Raw genomic sequence first — 20,637 nt, 5'->3', positions numbered from 1 at the left:
ATGTGAATATTTGATAATAGGAAGAAATACCATATTGTTTTCTAGTGAGATTGTATAGTTTCTACTTCTCTGTGAAAATTTAATTTTTCTGTCTTTGCCAGTATTTTCTGCTAGGATTTCTGCAAAAATGACATTTCATTTGATGAGAAGAGGCAGCCATAGGAAGATTAGGAGGAAGAGTCTTCTAGCAGAGAAGATAGGTGTCTAGGACATGAATGATTTTATTATGTTGGAAGGAAATAAGAAGGGTGGAGTTTGATAGAAGTGAATCTGCAAAATGAGGTACAGGATCCATCTATTAAGATCTTCAAGGATATAGTTGTATTTTATGCTATTTAGCACAAGACAATATTGAGTCATAGACTAGTTTTCATTTTAGAGATTATCCTAGTTGTTACATAGAAAATTTTGGTGTTAGCATGACTGGAGTAATGGCTCAGTGGTTAAGAGAACTGGCTGCTCTTCTGGAGGATCTGGGTTCGAGTTCCAGCACCTATGTGGTGACTCACAACCATCTGTAAGTTGGTAGAATATGAGACTCCTAATCTCAGGATCATGGGTTCGAGCCCCACTTTGGGTGTCAAATGTAACACAAAAAAGAAAAGACCCAGAGATTGATATTGGGGTTCAAGCTTCAAGCTGAAGATCAGAGAAACATAACAGCCAGTCATTAGCTTTTACATCTACCTCTGCCTGAAATGTGGCTGGAGACTACATCTCAGAATACAGCTTGAATCACTAGGCTCATGTCTTTAATATACCTCTCTCTGGCGGGGACTAAAGGCATGAGCTCTAATTATCTTTTAGACTGATTCAGTCTTGTATGGATCTGAGTGGCTTTGGACTCACAGAGAGATCCTAAGTCCTGGTATTAAAGATGTGTGCCACCACTACCAAACTTTTATGGCTTTGCATTCTGATATTCAGGCAATCTTTATTAAATCATAAATAATATAGCACCACAATAGGGAATCTGACATATTCTTCTGGTCTCTGTGGGCACCAGTCATGCATTTGGTACACAGTCAAAACACACAAAATAAATAAATACATGGATAAGTTAACTTAAAAATTGGGGGAGAGGGGAAGTGGGTGAGGTTTGAAGGACAATAATGTGGATGTAAGGGACCAGTAGGAACGTTTAGTGACTGGAGTATTACAGCAGAGATGGATAAAATTGGGTTTGTTTTAGCATTTACTTTAGCTGTTGGGCTAATCAGGCTTTATATAAATTAAATTTGGGAAAGCAGGAAGAAAGAATCTAAGGAAGCTCCCAAGGTTGTTGGCTGGAACAAGTGGGTAGCAATGTGGTGTTTACTGAGCTGGGAATACTCAGCATGAAACAGATAGAAGAGGGTAGAATAATCAAGAATCTGTCTTGTTCTTGTTAGGCAACTTTAGAAAAATGGCCATACTTGAGCTGGATTCTGGAGTTCAGGGTATAGGCTGGAATCTAGCTTGAGAGAGTCAGTCATGTTTACAACTGTTTACATAGAATATGGTCTTTTAGGAGGAGGAAGAGTGCTAAGGGTGTAACTCTGGGACACTAACTTCCAGGTTGTTTGCAGAGAAGTCAGCAAAAGACAGAAACTGGGTAAGTCTGCGGTCACAATCTGTTCCCACCTGTAGAAGGTGGTCATTTACATTAATGCTGTTCATTGTTTGCTGTAGAGAAAAGATACTTCTTCTCCACCAATTAATCATTGGCTTTGGCAAAACTGAGAATATTGGTAAAATGAGAAATAATTCAGTGGGGGCAGGGGAGATGGCTCCGTGGGCCAAGCGCTGCTGCTTGAGCATGAGGACTTGAGTTGGCTCTCCAACACCCATGTCAAAACAGTGCACTTGCAGCCCAGTGCTGCAGTGAACACAGGATCCCTAGGGTCTAGGGCCAGCCAGCCTAGCAAACAAGGCAGCGAGAGTCCTGTCTGGAAAATAAAGGGGAGAACAATAGAGGAAGACATGAATAGTTCTCTGGTCTGCACACATGCACGTACGCACACATGCGTGCACTCACCACACCACACCACACCACACCACACCACACCACACCACACCACACCACACCACACCACACCACACCACCCCACACCACACCACACCACAGAGTGTTTCACTGGAAAGTCAGGAAAGCAAAACTAATCAGAATGAGATCATGGGATGGGGGGGGGGCAGTGAAGACATTGTATAGACAACTCTTCCTTAAGTAATTTGTCTCTGAATGAGGGCAGAGACATTATGTGGTAGCTGGAAAAGAACAGAATCCGGGGTTTTGTTTGTTTTGCTTTTGTAAGTTTTTGATATTAGGGCTTGTTTGTATGCCATTAAGAACAACCCAGTAGTTCATAATGCAGGTGAAGGGACGATTGGAATGCTAAAGCACTTCAACAGAGGTGAGTGAATGGCTACAGGCACAAGTGATGGGAAGGTTTGCTGTGAAGTAGTGCCGTTAGTATGGGCACAGAGACAGGTGGACTGATGCAGTTAGTGTTCTGAAATGAAGTGGTTTTCGCCTCATCATATCTCTATTAATTTATTATAAGGCTAGCTCACCAGCTCTGAGTGAGGTTAGATCAGGAAGTGTAAGTACAGGGAGAGAAAAGAAAGCATAAAGGATTTTCCTCAGAGAATAGGGAAATAAATATACTTAGTCTAGAAGGAAAGTCTGGCATTGTTGATTGTATGAGTTCAGGCTGTAAGATTCTACGAGGATTTTCTCCAGCAAAACTCAGCTGCTCAGATGGGTAGGTTCTATGGCTTCAGGTATGTATGGGACAGGTGACGGAGAGTGGAGGGAGAAGCGAGGAAAGTGCATTTGTAGAGACTGGTTGTGGTGGTAGATGGCAATCCAAGCTTGTGTAAGCATGAAGTTAGGGCCCCGAGGGGAGGGAAAGGTGGTAGGGTCATTGTGGGGGAGGTTCGTGGGAAATCAAAGGTCATACTTAGTGCAACTCATCTGAGAAAGAGGAAGAGGTATTGAGTGAGTGGAATCTTAGCACAGGGATTGCAAGGGAGACAGCTACCAATGGCAAGATGGGAGGTTGAAGGTGTAGTAAGGGTAGGGAAGGGGTAGATAAGAGAGTAGGCAAAAACCATTGACATTAAGGATGCTGGTTAGCTCATTTATGAGTGTGCTTGAGCTGCCAACAGTGGAGAGTAGGGATATCGTAATCCAGATATGTTATGTAATCCAAAACTGTTGAGTGTGGAGAGTGATGAGTATTCCATAACTGAGGTAAATGTGGTAGGTTCCAGTTCTAGTACAGTACTGGTTCAAGTGTCTGCAGTGTGTGTGTGTGTGTGTGTGCGCGCGCGTGTGTGTGTGTGTGTGTGTGTGTGTGTGCGTGCGTGCGTGCGTGCGTGCGTGCGTGCGCGCGCGCGCATGTATAATACTTCCTCTGATCACTGTCACATAAGTGGTAGATATTAGAGAGACTGACAGAAAGCAAGCAAGCATACTGGATTTGAGACAGTTTAAGAACTATATAGTGTTAAGAAACTGAGGCTGTGGGTGTGGCTCGGGGGTTGAGTACTTGCCTAGCACGTGTGAAGCCCTCAATTTGATGGCCATTTCAGCAGTCCCCCTCCCCCCAAAAGTTAATAAGTGAAGATATGACTCTAAGAATTTAGCTCTCTAGATCATGTGTGTGTTTCTCTCGTTTTATAATTCCACTGGCTTGCATACAGCATTTTTAAAAAGAAGGTAGGCTCATCACTTGGAGATGACTTTTCCCACTTTTTTATTTTGAAGCATACACATGAACCCAGATACAGGCATTTGTTTTGATATTATGTACTTTTACATATTTGTAAAACCTTTAACATTTTCAGTTTTAAAATTCATTTATTTATTTGAGACAGGTTCTCATGTAGCCCAGGTTGGCCTTGAATTGGCAAGGCTGACCCTCAATCCTGTCTCCTGTTTCCTCCTGAGTACCATAATTACAAGTGTGTGCTGTCTTCCTTAGCTTTTTAACTTTTATAGAGGATTTTTATTTTATTTTATTTTGATGCAGTTTCTCACTATGCAGTGGGGGCTGCTCTGGAACTTGCTATATAGACCTGGATGACTTAGAACTCAGAGAAATCCACATGTGTCTACCTCCTGAGTGCTAAGATTAAAGATGTGTGGCACCATGCTGGGTTATATAAGAACTTGTAAAATCCTATGGTTAACCTGTGATCTCCCTGCTAATCTCATTCCACAGTATATATGGGATTATGATTCTCTCCACATACAAGCCTCTATGTTTCCAGCTTTGTTGACTATACAATCTGTTTCTGTGTCATCAGGTATCTGCTGGAAATAAAATACTGCATTAGTAACAGGATGTTTGTTATCTTTACAAACATATTCTAGTGGTAAGGTTAGAGTTTGAAGCAAAGTATATGACAATAAGTGTAGTATTCATATAATATGGTAATGCTACTTGGTTGAATTTAATGGGCTGGTTTCCAGGAGCGATCTGAGAGTTCATTTCTATTGGCTGCACTCAAGGATTACCATATTACCATATATTTTATTCTTCAAGCTCTTTATTGAGCTTTGCACATAAGCTTTCTGAAATGACAAAATATCTGAGAAAAATCACCTTAAAAAGAATAAAAGGCTTATTTTGACTCAGTGTCAGAGGTCCCAGTCCTTGGTTTCTTGGTTCTGAACTTTGAGCCTATGGTGGCCTAGCAGCACATCATGGTAGGAATACATGGTGGAGATCTTTTATTCATGGTGGCCAAGAAGCATAGAGAGGCACTTGTGAGATGGCTCAGTAGGTAAAGTGCTTGCCATGCAAGCATGTGGACCTGGAGTCCTCTCTCTGGATTCCTTTCATTAGGCTCCACCTCCTAAAGGTTCTATGACTTTTCAGTAGCACCATAGACTGAGGACAAACTCCCCTAATACATATGTCTTTGCAGGACATTCAAGATTTAGACCATAGCATGAACCTATCTTGCCGTGTGTGCTGGTTTTGGTTCTTACAGAGTCCAGATTCACTATTCCATCTTATTAAGGCCACATAGCCTCAGTGAGTGTGGGCTGCAAACCTATGAATAATGATTGTGAATAGAGTGAATTGACATTAAAAATCTCAGGACAAATGTTCACCCCTTCCTCCTTGTTAGGATGAAGAGCTGTAGAAGACTCAGATGAGTATAATAGATTCCTGACTCAAGTCTAGCTCATAGTAGGTTTCTGTTCTCACATGGTAGTCATTTAATTGCTTCCTAGATGTATAGTTAGGATATTCATACATGGTAATTGGCAGAGGTCTCTAGTTGGCCTCAGTAGGGAAAGTCAAGGGACAACATAAAACTGTGCCTTCCTCTGCTTGCAGAGTGCAGATGTGCATGTAGTCTGAGTTTAACACCCGTGTTGGATATAGATTTGATTTTCTGTCCACAGCCAGTGCTACATTCTGATGGTTTACACTGTTTGATCCACCAATGTGGGATCTTGAGTATTACTGTTATACTGTTTCTTGCCAAGAGTTCTACTTTATAGGAAAGGACTAAGGCAATGAGCCTCAGTTCATGAATCTATTGGCCTAACTCAGTGCTGCTCTATCCATGATCCTCTGACTGATAAAGAAGCTATATTTTGGTCTCACAAAGAGGCAGCTGAAAGCCAGGCTTGGTGACACACACACCTGTAATCTACCACTCAAGAGGCAGAAGCAGACGGTGAGTTTGAAGACATCCTGGGCAAGGCTTTCTTAAAACAGAAAAAATTTTTTGAGGTATCTGATTGGAGGCAATTTTCTACAGGAGTTGACAGCATCCTTCAGTGATCTTATATATCTTGAATATGGGCATTATGAATATGGCTACTGGGTGTCCTCAGCAGATATAGTACATAAGTCCTTGAACACAGGTAAGAGTAGGGTGCTCTCACTTGGTACCTTTATGCTTCCCATTCATGTAACTATGTTAGCTTAGAGGTCCTGTTTCCTTGAAGGGAAATGTCCCACTGGGGGCTTAAGACATGCCTGTTGTCTAGTCACCTGGGGCTCCTTGTGCCAAAAAGTTACTAGGGAAGCAAAGGAGTCACCATCCTAGCAATGGTAATTGACTTTCTTCATCATCATGAGGGGTTCAGGGAAGGATAAGTCTGGCACTCAGGGGAGCCAGTGGAATGTCTCTTGGTGCTGCTAAACCCATTACTGTGCTAAATGTACAAGTATAAGACACAGCCTGAAAAGGGTGTGGAACCAGGCCTTTAGGGCTTTTAGAGATAAGGGTTTGGGTAAACATAATAGCAAGTTGCCATGCCAGGAGCTGTTGGCAGAGGCTGAAGGGACTCTAGAGTGGGATGATGCCAGTAATGGCCAGGAAATAACTGCAGCATTGAGGCTGTAGTTGTTCTCTCTTGAAAAGTTTCCTGTGGAAAAAAGAAAGATTCCTCAATAAGCGCTTCTGGCTAAAGGGATTCTTTCCTAAGAGACAAGTGCTTTTTGGATGTTAAATTTTGAATAAGCCACTTATCTTTCCTTCCCTCCCTCCCTCCCTCCCTCCCTCCCTCCCTCCCTCCCTCCCTCCCTCCTCCTCTGCCTCCCCTTCCTTCCTCCCCTTCCTTCCTTCCTTCCTTCCTTCCTTCCTTCCTTCCTTCCTTCCTTCCTTCCTTCCTTCCTTCCTTCCTTCCTTCCTTCCTTCCTTCCTTCCTTCCTTCCTTCCTTCCTTCCTTCCTTCCTTCTTTCTTTCTTTCTTTCTTTCTTTCTTTCTTTCTTTCTTTCTTTCTTCTAGCTGTGTTCCTAAATCTAATCTCAAACTCCTAAACTAAGGTGATTCTCCTGCATTGGCCTCCAAAGCAGGTGAGACAATAAACGCATGTCTGCACCTCTGTGATTTTTCTTTTTTTTTGAGACGGGGTCTCTCTGTAGCTTTGGAGCCTGTGCTAGAATTCACTTTGTATACCAGACTGGCCTTTACTTACAGAATTGACTGTCTCTGGCTCCCAAGTGCTGAGATGAAAGGTGTGCACCACCACGCCTGGCCTGTCTATCAGTTTTTAAAAATGAAAACAAAATTCGGAACTGGGCATGGTAACTCATGTCAAATAATCCTAGGAATGGGTGGAAGGCTGAGGCAAGGGGATTACCATGAGGTCAGCCTGGGCTACATAATGAACTCAAGACCAGCCTAGATTAGTGAGACACTGTCTTAATAAACTCCACACAAAATGAATAAATATAAATAAATTACATAAAAGTAACCATTTTACAATGGAGAATTCACTGCAATTTATACATTTATGTGTTGTGCAAGCATCACCTCTCTAATTCCAAAACATTTTTATCACCACCAAGAGAAATCCTTCATTTGCTAAGCAGGTATTTTTAAATCCCCATTTCTAGTAACCCCAGCTTGTTTTCTTGCCTGTTCTGTATCTTGCACAAAACAGGATTGTGTAATATGTGGCCTTTTGTAAAGTCTTACTCCTTTCACTTGGCATATGTTTTCTAAAGTTCTTTCTCTGGTTGAATGATTCAATTGTGTTTACATACCACAGCTGGTTCTTGTATTCATCTGTTGGTAGACATTTGGGTTCTGCCTTCCTTTTGGTTGTTCTGAACACTGCTGTTTGTGAACGTGCTTGCACATGCATTTGTTTGAGCACCTGTTGTTGGGTTTCTGCTCAGGAGTAGAATTGCTTGGTCATGTAATAAATCCTATTCAACTTCTTGAGGAACCACCAAGCTATTTCCCGAAACAGGGGAACTCATTTACATCTACACTAGTAATGTTTGAGGGATTGGATTTCTCTCTATTCTTGCTGATACTTGCACATTTAAAAAATTATAGTTACTTTTGTTCGAATAAAATGATGTTACAGTTAAATTTGCTTTTTCTGTAATGACTAATCATGAGCATTTCTTCATGTATCTTTGGTGATTTGTCTGTCTACTTTGAGTTTTAATGTTTTTTATTATCTTTTTGTTCCTGATCTGTAGACCTTTATCTTTGTCCTTTCCATTTTGTAGCTTGTACACTCTGCTGCACAAATATTTTCTCTCTCTTTCTGTGTCTGTGTCTGTGTCTCTGTCTCTGTCTCTCTCTCTGTCTCTCTCTCTCTCTGCCTCTCTCTCTCTCTCTGTCTCTCTCTCTGTCTCTGTCTCTCTCTCTCTGTCTCTCTGTCTCTGTCTCTCTGTCTGTCTCTCTGTCTCTCTCTCTGTCTCTCTCTCTCTCTGTCTCTCTGTCTCTGTCTCTCTCTCTCTCTGTCTCTCTCTCTCTGTCTCTCTCTCTCTCTCTGTCTCTGTCTCTCTCTCTCTCTGTCTCTCTCTCTCTGTCTCTCTCTCTCTCTCTCTCTCTCTCTCTCTGTCTCTCTCTCTCTGTCTCTCTCTCTCTGTCTCTCTCTCTCACCCTCTCTGGGGGAATGAGGGGATAACGGGGGGGGGGTGTTGGGGGCAGGCACGGGAGGAGGGGAGGGAAAGGGAGAGGGACCTAGAACTGACTTGTGAAGCAACCTTGTTTCTAATATAAATTTCAACTGAAAAAAAAAAGTCTGATAAAATTCAGATGGTCTCTCTCTTTTTCTTTTGTTACTGTGTTTGGTGCCATGAGAAGAATCCCTGGTCACAGCCATTGTCTCACCTTCTATGTTTTGCTAGTGTTCAGCTTAGCTGTTCTATTTTGCCATTACTCAATCTTCTTCATGTGGGTTTAGCTTTGGTTTTTAAAGTAATTAATATTACTGTAAATCCCACACTCTTGGATTTACAGATATGGGCACCACTCCTGGCCTCAATTTTTCATGAAATAAAATAAAATCTGACATTAGTAAATGCCAGAGGGGAAAGGAGAGGGTGCCATGTTGGTCTTTAAAAAAGAAAAGAAAAACCTTAAATACGTCTTTGGAAGTATACATAATAACAGACAATTTTAGACTTTTTCAGCATTTTTTCTGTGTTCTGTAAAATATAAGATTTTATTTGAAAGAATCCCAGGAATGTTGTAGGCAAGTGATTGCCCATATACTGCTGACCTGGTGGTTCTGCTGCCAGAGAAATACAACTAGCAATTATCAGCTTTCCTTATGTTCTTTTCATATGTCTAGTTTTCATGCCTATAGGTTTTAAATATGTAGAAAAAGATGTGCCCACATAAACAGAACCAGCAGTTTGCTAGGAGTGAGATGTGGAGCAGGATGAGCTGAAGCTGTGTTTTCTCTGTGTACCTCATGTTGTTTAAACAGTAAGGGTGTTCTGTCTTCTTTCTGCAGGCTAACTCAGAAAGAGAATGTGATTCAGACAATGCGCTTAGCATAATGAGAGCCATGGTTTCAGCTCCCAGCCCCCAGATAAATTAAGTAAATAAGCAATAGATAGATGAAATATCGAACAGTGTAAGAGAATTCTGAAGTAGCTTGTTGGGGCTGGAGATGTCTCAGCCATCAAAAGCATGCAGGGGCCCTGGTCTCAGCTCCACCCACATAGTGGCTCACAGCTGTTCATGATACTGTTTTCAAGAGATCCAACCTTCTTCTGATGTCTGTGGACACCATGTGTGCCTGTGCTGCACATACCTTCATGCAGGCAAACATGCACACATAAATACACCTCAGAAAAAGCAATTTTTTTCTACCCTTTTCTGAAAAGGGAGGGAGTGCACTCAGGGAATTGAACCTAGGACCTCATTTATTCTGATCACACATTTTAACACTTAGCTACCCCACAGCAATGCTGCTTTAATTATTTTTGGCTTTGAAGCTGTTTTTTAAAAGCTAAAACAGCTGATAATTTTATTTTCACATTTCATTATTCAAATGAAAATTGTAATTTTTATTCTACTTCTCCCCTTCAAAACTATTCTCTTTACTAGGAAGGGGGAAGCCTTCTTTATCATTCAACTAGGAAACACTCAGGCTCAGCACCAAGACTTCCTGGTGAAAGAGAATAAATAAGTGAAACAAAGCTGATGAGAAACCCGTCTACTCTATCTAGCTTGGTCATTCCAGTGGGCATGACATCTTGGAGGCCTAGACATCTTGGGCATGTGGGCTCCCATGTTTGGCTCTATTCCAGGAGGAGGAGGAGGGTCCGTTGTTGGCATCATGGGAAGACCTGTCATACGGGGAGTGGGTATCATACCAGAGACTGGTAGGAAGCAGGATCATAGCCTCTGCCTAAGGAGGAGCAGAGAATGGAGTTGGAAGTATCTTTCCCTGTTGAAATGCAGCTGGTGTTTTGTCAGTCAGGCCCTTGACCCGCTTTTCCGTCCACTTCTGGTAGTTTTTACATCCTTTTTTTTTTCCTACCCCGCAGTGTGTCTTTCTCGTAGGTTGAGAATCATGGGTTAAGATAGTCATTTGTGGTGGTTTGAGTAAGAATGGCCCTGCAGGCTCTAGATTTGAATGCTTGGGCACCAGGGAGTGGCACTATTTGAAAAGATTGGGAGGTATGGCCTTGTTGGAGAAAGTGTGTCACTGGGGATGCTTTGAGGTTTTAAAAGTCCATGCCAAACCCAGAGTCTTCCTCTTGGCCAGAAGATCAGGATGTAGCTCTCAGCTACTTCTGCATCACCATTTCTGCTGTGTGCTTCCTGCTTCCTGCCACAGTGATAACGGATAAACCTCTGAAGCTGTTAGCATGTCTCAAGCCTCAATTAAATGCATTCATTTGTAAGAGTTGCCATGGTTATGATGTCTCTTCACAGCAACAGCACAGGGACTAAGAGTATTGCAGTAGTCACAACCAAGCTTGAGCACATGTTGCTCTGCAAGCTGTTGGCCACCCAGTTCCTTACCACCAGGAAATGATTAAGGCAGGTTTTTTAAAAAGTGGAAATGTACAATTGATTAAACACAAGTAATATATGTCTAGTATATAATAACACTTTAAGAAATATTTATGCTTTATTGTTATTCATTTTGTTTGTATGAGTATATTATATGTGTATTTGTTGAGTACGATATATGTGTGTGTAGTGTATGCACATGATCTGTGGGTGCATACACCCCTGTGCTTGCTTGGAGATCAGAGGAAGCTGTCGGGTGTCCTGTTCTGTCACTCTATACAGGGTGTCTCACTGACCCTGGAGCTAGGTGATAGTCCTCATCTCCACTCTCCACAGCACTGGAGTTAGAGGTGCATATGTGACCATGCCCAACTCTTCCCTTAGATCTGAACTCAGGTCCTCATGTTTGTATAAAGCAAATCTATCTTTCCAGCCCCAAATGTGACTATTTTAGAAATATTAAGGTATTTAATACTCTGAATAGCTGAATTGTTAATTGAATCTAGTCTTTGATACCTTGAAATATGACATTTTTGAGACTCTGTACCTTTCAAATATTTCAGATGATTCCTTTCTTATCAATGTCTGTAGCTGGTTAAAATATGTCCATTTCCAACTTCTGTAGTTGAGTTTAATTTTTTCTAACCTCAAGATATAGCAGAAATGAGATATTTCTTTACCCTCAAGTTCACAGTGTCTTTTCCCTAAGGTTTTGTTGATCTTGGGAATGACTGCTATGATCTGTGAAATTTTTGTTTATCATTAGGATTTTAGAATTTATATTCATTTAGTGTGTGTGTGTGTGTGTGTGTGTGCGTGCGTGCATGCACACATGTGTATGTGTGTGCTCACATGTGTGTCATGGTGTGCATGTGGAGGTCAGAAGACAGCTTGCAGGAACTGGTTCCTCCCACCTGCCTCTGCCTCCCAAGTGCTGGATGGAAGCTCAGTAAGATTCAAGTTTTCTTGAAAAAATATTTTTAGTTCTATTATTTTGAAACAGGATCTCATACTATACCCCAGGCAGGCCTCAAATTTGCTAAATAGTTAAGGATGACACTGAATTTCTGGTCTTGTCTTGACTCTGGGATTCATAGGGTGTACTGCCGCATCTGGTTGAGATTCCAGCTTAAACACTTTTGTATATATTTGTTTCTTATATATACAAACCCCAAAAGTATAATGTCATTGTTGACACTATATAATACTATTAATATTATATCATATTTTCAATAATTTAGTATATGAAACAAAATTTTATTATGTGGAATTCCCTACTCAGTATCATGGCAACATTAAAATGTTTTAATGTTCAGAATTTGCCTCCAGCATACCTCCCCCCCTCTTTCTCTCTTCTCTCTCTCTCTCTGTGTGTGTGTGTGTGTGTGTGTGTGTGTGTGTGTGTGTGTGTGTGTGTGTGTGTGTGTGTGTGTGTGGGCGGGCGGGCGGGCAGAGGCCAATGTTGGATGTCTTTTTCAATGGTTCTCTACCTTATGTTTTGAAAGAAGATCTGTCACTAAATCTGGGGCTCACAGGTTATCTAGGCCATTTTGTCAGTGAGCATCAAAGAATCCCCCTGTCTCTGTCTCCCCGGTACTGGGATTACAGTAGAGCACCACCACACCCAGCCTTTATGTGGATGCAAGAAGTCCAAACCCATGTTCTCATACTTGCACAGCAAGCACTTTACTAACTGAGCCAACTTGCCAGTCCCATTTTGGGGTTTTGAATTGGGGTGTTCAGTGTATTTTGAAAGAGACGTGACAGTGCATTGGGGAGTCTTTTCATTTCTCATTTCTTCTGTTTCCACTCCTGAATCTTCTTAGTTAAATTCACTCACTTTATTTACTTTTACATTTCTATAACTGGTTTCTCTTCAGTTATCTATGTCTGAAAAGTTATCACCAAATAAAAGTGATATTGCAAAGTTTTATTTTTTGTAAAATTGTAAGTAGCCATGACATTTTCATCCCTCGTCCTCAATCCTTCCCTGAAGGGCAGACTGTGGAAACTTGTAGATGTTAAGACTACCTTGAGTGCTATGTTTTCTGTCAAATTAACTAATTTATGTTTGAGAATTTCATCCATTGGGTACTGTATTCACATCATTTCATCCCTCCCTCTCTCTACTGCAATTTTCCTGTCTCTCTCAACTCCCTTTCATATTCCTGACCTCTTCTTGTTTAGCTACTATTACTACCATTGCTGCATGTGTTTCCTTATAGGTGTGAGAGCTGTGTGGACTTACTGTTCGTGAGAGGAGCTGGGAACTGTCCTGAGTGTGGTACTCCACTGAGAAAGAGCAACTTCAGGGTACAGCTCTTTGAAGATCCCACCGTTGACAAGGAGGTTGAAATTCGGAAAAAAGTGCTAAAGATGTAAGTGTTATTGTCAAGGGATTGGCCAACAAAGAAAACTTCAGTAGTTATGTCAGTAGTCATCATTATTTGCTCATGTAATTTTGAACAGATTGGCAAGTAACAAAGTAGTTATAAAATCATCTATATGCTTATTTTACAAAATTTATTAATTTTATAGTAACTGTGTTATCTAACCTTTGTTACAGAAAAGCTTTCTTCACGAATCTGTGTGTCATCCTTGCTTAGGGGCCATGCTAATCTTCTCTGTATCGTTCCAGTGTTAGTACATGTGCTGCTGAAGCAAACACAAGAACTTTCTTGGTGTTTTCCCAGTTTATTCATTTGCTGTTTATTATTTAATTAACCTGTGTTATATGTATTTGCAGTAATTAAGTAATGTGTACAATAGCTATAAGCCCTTGTTCTCATGAGACTCACTAGTAGTGTAGGATATTAAGGAGATAGAAAATATAGGAGCAAACAAAACAAATGTGCTATAAGGACCCAAGAGGTAACATTTAAGTTTCACTTTGAAGCTTATTTAGAGACACTGAAGTATTAACTATACTTTAGTTTGGTAATTTTTATGATTTGTTAGTTTTGAGTTTCATTTTATTTGCCCTTTTGTTTGGGGTGCTTTATTATTTTTAAATTAATACTTTTTTTTTTGATGTTGGGGATTGAACCCAATGCCTTGGGTACTCTAAGCATATGCGCTGCTTCTGAGCTGCACAGCTAACTCATAATTGACTCTTTTTTTTTTAAAAACTCCTGAGACAGGGTTTCTCTGTGTAGCCCTGGCTTTCCTGGAACTCACTCTGTAGACCAAGCTGGCCTTGAACTCACAGAGATCTACCCACCTCTGCTTTCCAAGTGCTGGGATTAAAGGCATACAGCACTACCGCCTAGCAAAAATGATTGTTGTAGTTGGATATTGTCTGCCTTGGGAGTGTGTGTGGGGGCATGCACATCTGAGTGCTGGTGCTTTGGGAGTTCAGATGTTGCATTGGACCCACCCAGAGCTGAGTTGTAGGCAATTGTGAACTACCAGATGAGGGTGCTGTGGTAACTGAACTCAGGCCCCCACAGGAGTAGTACAGATTCATTTTTCTTTCTTTTTTTTCATGTTATTTGTTTATTTATAAACTTATCTAGTGTAAGCATTCAAGAGTTTGCTCCAGTTTTTAAGAGATGACACCTCTTCAACATTCTTTATATTTGTTAAAAGAGTGAATTAAACATCCTTGTTTCTTAAGTAGTTAGTGTCTTACTATAAAGAAAGGTGCAGCTGGGCAGTGGGGGCACACACCTTTAATCCCAGCACTCAGGAGGCAGAGACAGGTGGATTTCTTTTAGCATGAGGACAGCCAGGTCCACTAAGCGAGTTCCAGGACAGGCTCCAAAGACACAGAGAAACCCTGTCTCGAAAAACCAAAAACCCAAAACAAACAAACAAATAAACAAAAAGAAAGAAAGAGAAAGGAAGAAAAAGAAAGTAAGAAAGGATGGAAGGAAGAGAGAGAAAGAGAGAGAGAGAGAGAGAGAGAGAGAGAGAGAGAGAGAGAGAGAGAGAGAGAGAGAGAGAGAGAAAGGTGCAGCAAATCCAGATCTAAAGGACCAGGTCCTCAGAGCCAGTGGCCACGCTTCTTTTCCACTGAAAGTGGGAAATTCTTCGCCAAGCCTTCCTCATAGTGCCTGCAACACCATGGAGAGTGTGGACCCCAGATACTCTGGCCCGCATTTTACTGCTGGAAGTTTTGCAAGGGGCACAGAGAAGGAAGGCAGAAGAAAGAGCTATGTCATTCCTGTTTCCTTTCCTCATGATTTTGCTTTCCTGAGCGTCATACAGGCTCCTAACCACTGAGCCACTCTCCATCCCCTTTCAGTTATTATGGGACTAATGGCTGGGCGACATCTTCCTAGGTACTGCATCAATAATGCTTCATCGGTGGCCAGCTGATCTTTACTTGTGTTACTTCAAGGACTCATCTTTTCATTCTGATCTCTACGTAACCTTTTCAGTTATTATTCACACATACAGTCCAGTATTTATATATTTTGTGACATGTTTTTTTTAGGTCACTATTGTCATGAGAAACTGAGTCTTTTTTCATTTGAGCTCCAGTTTTCTGGAATTAATAACTAGAGTAAATAATAATTTGTAATGCTATGTCTTACTTAAGTTCATTTCACTTCCCTGAGCACCTCATTAAATCTCTTTTTGCCTTAAGTCCTTTAAGAATTGTCATGTGATAGCATTCTCTCCTGATTCTATGCCTTCTCTGTAATCATAAGAATTTTCATAACAGTGTTTTTGGGTTGCAGGCATAGCTCAGTGGTAGAGTACATGCTTATCATGGACAAAAGTCAACCGTCCACACCCCACAAGAAACCCAGAAAGCCAAAACAAACCCAAACAAAAATCAATCCAACAAAACCTCCCTCAAACCCCGCTTACATTCTTGGTCTAGTTATAAGCCTAGCATCAAGAAAACAATATTTTACACAGTAAACAATCTCTTCTATATATCATGCATGAATTAAGTGGGGATGAGCAAGCTGGTTATATAAAATGGTCTACAATGATATATAATACTTTGATTTTTTTCTCTGTAGATACAATAAAAGAGAAGAAGATTTTCCTAGCCTAAGAGAGTATAATGATTTCCTGGAAGAAGTGGAGGAAATTGGTAGGTTTAAATTTGATGTGCTAGCCTTGAGATCTTGTGCTGTTATCTTTTAGATGCCTAGACAGTGTCTCACACAAAAGGCTCCTGATAGCTGTTTTGGTAGCTGATGTTTATAGGTTACTTTCCTTTGCAATGGAATTTACACTTGTCAAATTTAAATCATACAAAATAACGGGAATTCTTAAGTAATTTTGTCTTAGAGAAATTAATATAGAGGGAATACTTTTTAGCGGGGAAGAAGGGTGTGTCTGCATGTACCAACTCTACCAAGCAGTGTAAGCAAAAGGAAATAGTTTGACTTGCTTTGTAGCAACTCTGTTAACTTTGTCTGTGATAACAGAAGATAAAATGCTTATTACTGTTTATGCTTCTGTGGAATAGTAGGTTGGGAATACTTTGAAGCAGGTGACTGTGGAGTAGCATTTTACTGTCAGTGTTTCCCAGGCAGAGGTAGAATGATCTCAGTGCTTCTTTCCAATGTGATTAGTCATACCGGGTTCTCCTCACAAGTGTGTTTTCTCTGCTTACGTCCCTCACTTTCAGTGCTGGCTAGGGATTGAAACTTGTTTCTATTTTGCTAAAGAGAATTTCAGAACTGTTAAAAAGGTATGGAAGTTGTGCTGTATTGATTTAAAAAATTATGCTTTTTGAAGTTGCGATAATTGGAGCTGTTGAGGTGACTCAGCTTACCACCACATTTGAAGACTTGAGTTCCATTCTGGGAGCCACAAAATGGAAGGAGAGCACCCCCCCCCCAAGTTTCTGATCACCACACATGTGCACTAAAGGAATCAATGTAAAGCACACATTAAATAAGTAAATACAAAACAAAATGTTGATGCATTTATTACAAAGTACAGGTTTGGAAGTGATATAAAGATGTAGTTTATAAAAATTAGACTGAAACTCTAAGTATCAAACAGCTACCTCTTTATTCTCCAAATTCATAACTGTATTATTAAAATATGATAAAAAGAATCATTAGAAGGTTTTTATATGTGGCAAATTAAAAATTTCAAATTCTTTAGGTATTAATGTTATAATTAAAAAAAAGTTTCCTTCTGAGAAAGTCTAGATTCTGTTTCTTAACAAGACTTTTCTAAAGTGTCCAAGCTTTTTGTTATGCCACAGTAGAAGCATGTGCAGAACATAACTTAAATTTTTTTCTGATATATTTTAGTACCTTAAAACTGTTGCTTTTTCATTCTCAGTGTACTCATATGTGCTTTGTATACATTAGCAGCCATGAGTACCTGTGGGTTTGACTAAGACGATGGGAGGATCGTGAATGCTGATACAAATGGGCACATTAGATACAGACCGACAAGATGCTCAGTATAGAACAAGCAGGGGAATTGCTGTCAAGAAGAAACTGTGTACTGAAATCAATGTGACTCGTCAAAACTCTGGTGATAAGAAGAAGGGAGAAGAGATTATAGTTCTTACAGGGCAAATTGAATATGCAGTTGCAGTTCTAACCAAGTATTCTAGGTAGCTAAAGGAAATTGAAGAGCAAAGAAACTGTGGACCAGGTTTAAGGGATGAAACGTCAAGGGGACCTTGATTTTCATGAAGTTCTGATTGAACCTATTTATGTATGTTTTTGTGAGGTGAACTAATTTGAAGGAATGAGCAACACAGGGCCCACAAGTTCGTGTTTAGAAGTAGGCACTAGTAATAGTTCAGAGAAAGCTTGGATAGTGTGATTATATGACATGTAATGTTTTCTTTGAGATGGAGTTTCACTTTGTGACCTTGGATGCTTTTCTGATAATTGTTATGGAGGTCAGGTTGGTTTTGAACTTGCAAAGTCTTCCTGCCTTTGCTTCCCAGAGTCTGAGATTACAGGCATGCACCATCACATCTGGCCTATTTTCTCCTTCTCTGTGTATATGTGCATGTGGGTATATAAACCTATGTTTCTCCATATGGAGGCCAGAGGTCAATGTTGGGTGTCATTTTCTGTCATTCTCCACTTTCTTTTTTGAAACACAGGGTCTCTTTCTGTATATGAAGCTCACCTATTGGCTATATTGGCTGATGAGCAAGCCCCTGGGATTTTTCTGTCTCTGAATGCCAGTGCTGGGGTTGGAGGTATATGTTGCTGTGATTGGTTTCTATGTGGGTGCTCGGGATCCAAACTCAGGTTCTTGTGCTTGTATAGCAAGCACTTTACCCAGCAAGCCTCCATCTTACCCAGCAATGCTTCACTAGATGTGAACCTATAGACCAGTGCATTTGATTTGAAAATGATTATCTGTATAGAATATAGAAACTTTGAACCAATGTCTATCTAGTTAATTTTCTCATTGGAGCAACTGGTATTTCTGTCCTTCCATAGATTGTGCTGTCTCATGCCAAAGCATACTGATGCATAGTAAATGCATCCATTAAAAGCTGTCCTCAAGTACATCTCTTTTCTGCTCTCCAGTTCAGCTACATACCATGAGTTATTTGCATCAGTGATCAAGCTTTCTTAGGTCAATTGTGCTTATTATTTTATACAATTTAGTCCAATAATGTATAAGGCTGGGAAAATTATGTAACTCTGTTTTTGCCCCCCTTAAAAAAGTGGAACAGCACTGTAGATAATTTATATAAAATGCTGAGCTCCTGCTAAAGACTAGACATTGGCAGTATAATGTTGTTAGAGATCGATTGCTTGTGTTAGTTTCTTTTCTATTGCTGAGAAGACACCTCATGACCAAGGTAACTTATGAAAGATAAGAGTTTGATTGGGCTTACAGTTCCAGTGGGTCAGAGTCAGTATGGTGGAGTAAAGCATGGCGGGAGGGGCTACAGCTGAAAGTTAGATGTTGATCTACAAACGGAAGACAGAGAATACCCTGGAAATGTTTTGAGTCTCTGAAACCTCAAAGCCTACCTCCACTGGCACACCTCCTCCAACAAGATCATACTTCCTAATCTTTCCCAAGCAGTTCCACCAACTGGAGACCAAGTATTCAAACATATGAGCCTACGGGGGCCATTCTCACTCACGGTACCACATTGCTGCATTCGTCAGGGTTCTCTGGAAGAACAGAATCAGCAGAATCAATAGAATGAAAACTGTACTAATTCATTGTATGGGATATAATTAAATTAGCTTTCATTGAAATAGTAACAATAACTGTCTCACATCTACGAGGCTGCAACACCTGTAGTTGCTAGGTCATCAAGAATGGACAGTTTTCCACAATCAGAGTTGTCTCGCAATGGCCGCCTCACACTGGAGAAGCTGACAGCTCAGTAGTTGCTCAGTCCACAAGGCCTCAGCAGTCTCAGTCTGGTGCTGAAGACCTAGAGTGTTGTTGGAGAGCTACTGTTCCTCAGTCAGTGATAGAAGCCTGGAAATGCTGATTCTAATATCGACAAAGGAATTGCCAGGAGCAGCAGCAGCAGGGTAATTCACTTCTAGCAAGAGGGAGGGCAAGCAGGCAAAAAGTGAGGAATCTTCTCTGCTATGTTCCTTTTTAAAATCTGGGCTGCCACCAGAAGATGCCGCCCACATTTGGTGTGGTCTTCCCACTTCTGTTAAGGTAATCAGTATAACTCCTCAGGTGAGGCCCCTTGTTCAGATGTGTCTAATTTGTCACAAGCTGACATTAAGACCAACTGTCACAACTGTGCATTTTGATGTGTTTTAAGTAAAAATAATCTAGAGGGAGGAGGCAAGGAGGAAAGCAGAGAAGAAGGAGGAGAGGAGAAGATTTATCAAACTACAAAGCTTCACTGAGCACAGGAGACAATAGAATAAACAGTCCACAGAACAGGAGAAACATTTGCAAACCATACAGCTACTATTAGCTTCTGTTTTAGTTCCTTTTCTGTGATTAAATACCACAATCTAGGCAATGTTTAGAAGAAAGAGTTTGTTTTGCTTACTGTCCCAGAAGGATAAAAGTCTACCACCATCATGGGAAGCATGACAACAAGCAGTAGACATGGTAACTTGAGCAGAAACTGAGGACTCGCATCTTGAACCTCACATCTAGAGCAAAGAGCACACATTGGGAATGGGAAGAGACTTTAAAAGCTCACCTGCAGTGATGCACTTCCTCCATTAAGGCTTTACCTTTTAAGCCTTCCTAAACAGCATCAGCAGCTCGGACCAAGCATTCAAATGTCTGAGGCTTTGGGGACATCTCATTCACATCACCACATCTCTGAAATAAATGTACAAGAACCTTTGACAACTCAATGTCAAGAATACAAATAACCTTATTAACAAGTAGACATTTCTCAAAAGGAAGCAAAACAAATAGCTAACAGGTATATGCAACACTGCACAACATCAGTAATTATCTGGGTAATACAAATTAAAATCACAATTACATACCACCTGTTAAATGGTCCCACTACAGAAAAAGAGCATGTGATATGATAGGTTTGTTAATCAGCTTGCTGTAATAATTCTGCATGTGTATATACCTATACCAAACATCACATTGTACTCTACATGTATATACAGATTATTATTTGTTAAAAAGGCTGGAGAGATGGTTCAGTGGTTAGGAGTACTGGCTGCTCTTCAGAGGACCCAGGTTTGATTCCTAGCACCTAGAGGGTATCCCACAACTGTCTGTTACTCTGGTCCCAGCAGATCTGAAGCCCTCTTCTTGACTCTGAGGGCACCAGACATGCATGAGTTGCATAAACATGGATGTAGGCAAAACACCCATACTTATATATACATAAATAAAAATTTTTCAAAAGATAAATACAAAATAGGCTCTGTAAACTTGGCTGTCAGTAAGATTTAGTCTGTATCTCATAGTGAATCAGTGAGGTTTTAAAGGCACCTGACAGGGTTGCTCCATGTAGCCCTGGCTGTCCAGGAACTCACTCTGTAGACC

At 40.6% G+C, this 20,637-nt stretch overlaps 1 protein-coding gene and 1 non-coding gene across 3 annotated transcripts in view; one reads left to right on the top strand and one right to left on the bottom strand.

The window, feature by feature from the left end:
• Mnat1 (MNAT1 component of CDK activating kinase) overlaps positions 1 to 20,637 on the top strand; it is a 158,587-nt gene that overhangs the window by 38,065 nt on the left and 99,885 nt on the right. For both annotated transcript variants that reach the window (XM_040742941.1, XM_040742940.1), the window contains exons 2-3: positions 12,957 to 13,109; positions 15,708 to 15,781. In XM_040742941.1, coding sequence (XP_040598875.1) covers positions 12,957 to 13,109; positions 15,708 to 15,781 — 227 coding nt within the window. The remainder of the gene's footprint in view (positions 1 to 12,956; positions 13,110 to 15,707; positions 15,782 to 20,637) is intronic.
• Positions 13,293 to 13,399, bottom strand: LOC121139661. The gene has a single exon (XR_005876562.1). It is a non-coding gene; the product is annotated as a U6 spliceosomal RNA (small nuclear RNA).

The sequence above is a fragment of the Mesocricetus auratus genome, unplaced genomic scaffold (assembly GCF_017639785.1).
Source record: "Mesocricetus auratus isolate SY011 unplaced genomic scaffold, BCM_Maur_2.0 Super-Scaffold_15014, whole genome shotgun sequence".
In the NCBI taxonomy this organism is placed as follows: domain Eukaryota; kingdom Metazoa; phylum Chordata; class Mammalia; order Rodentia; family Cricetidae; genus Mesocricetus; species Mesocricetus auratus.
The sequence above is the reverse complement of the archived record's forward strand: the minus strand, read 5'-3'. Positions and strand labels throughout refer to the sequence as shown.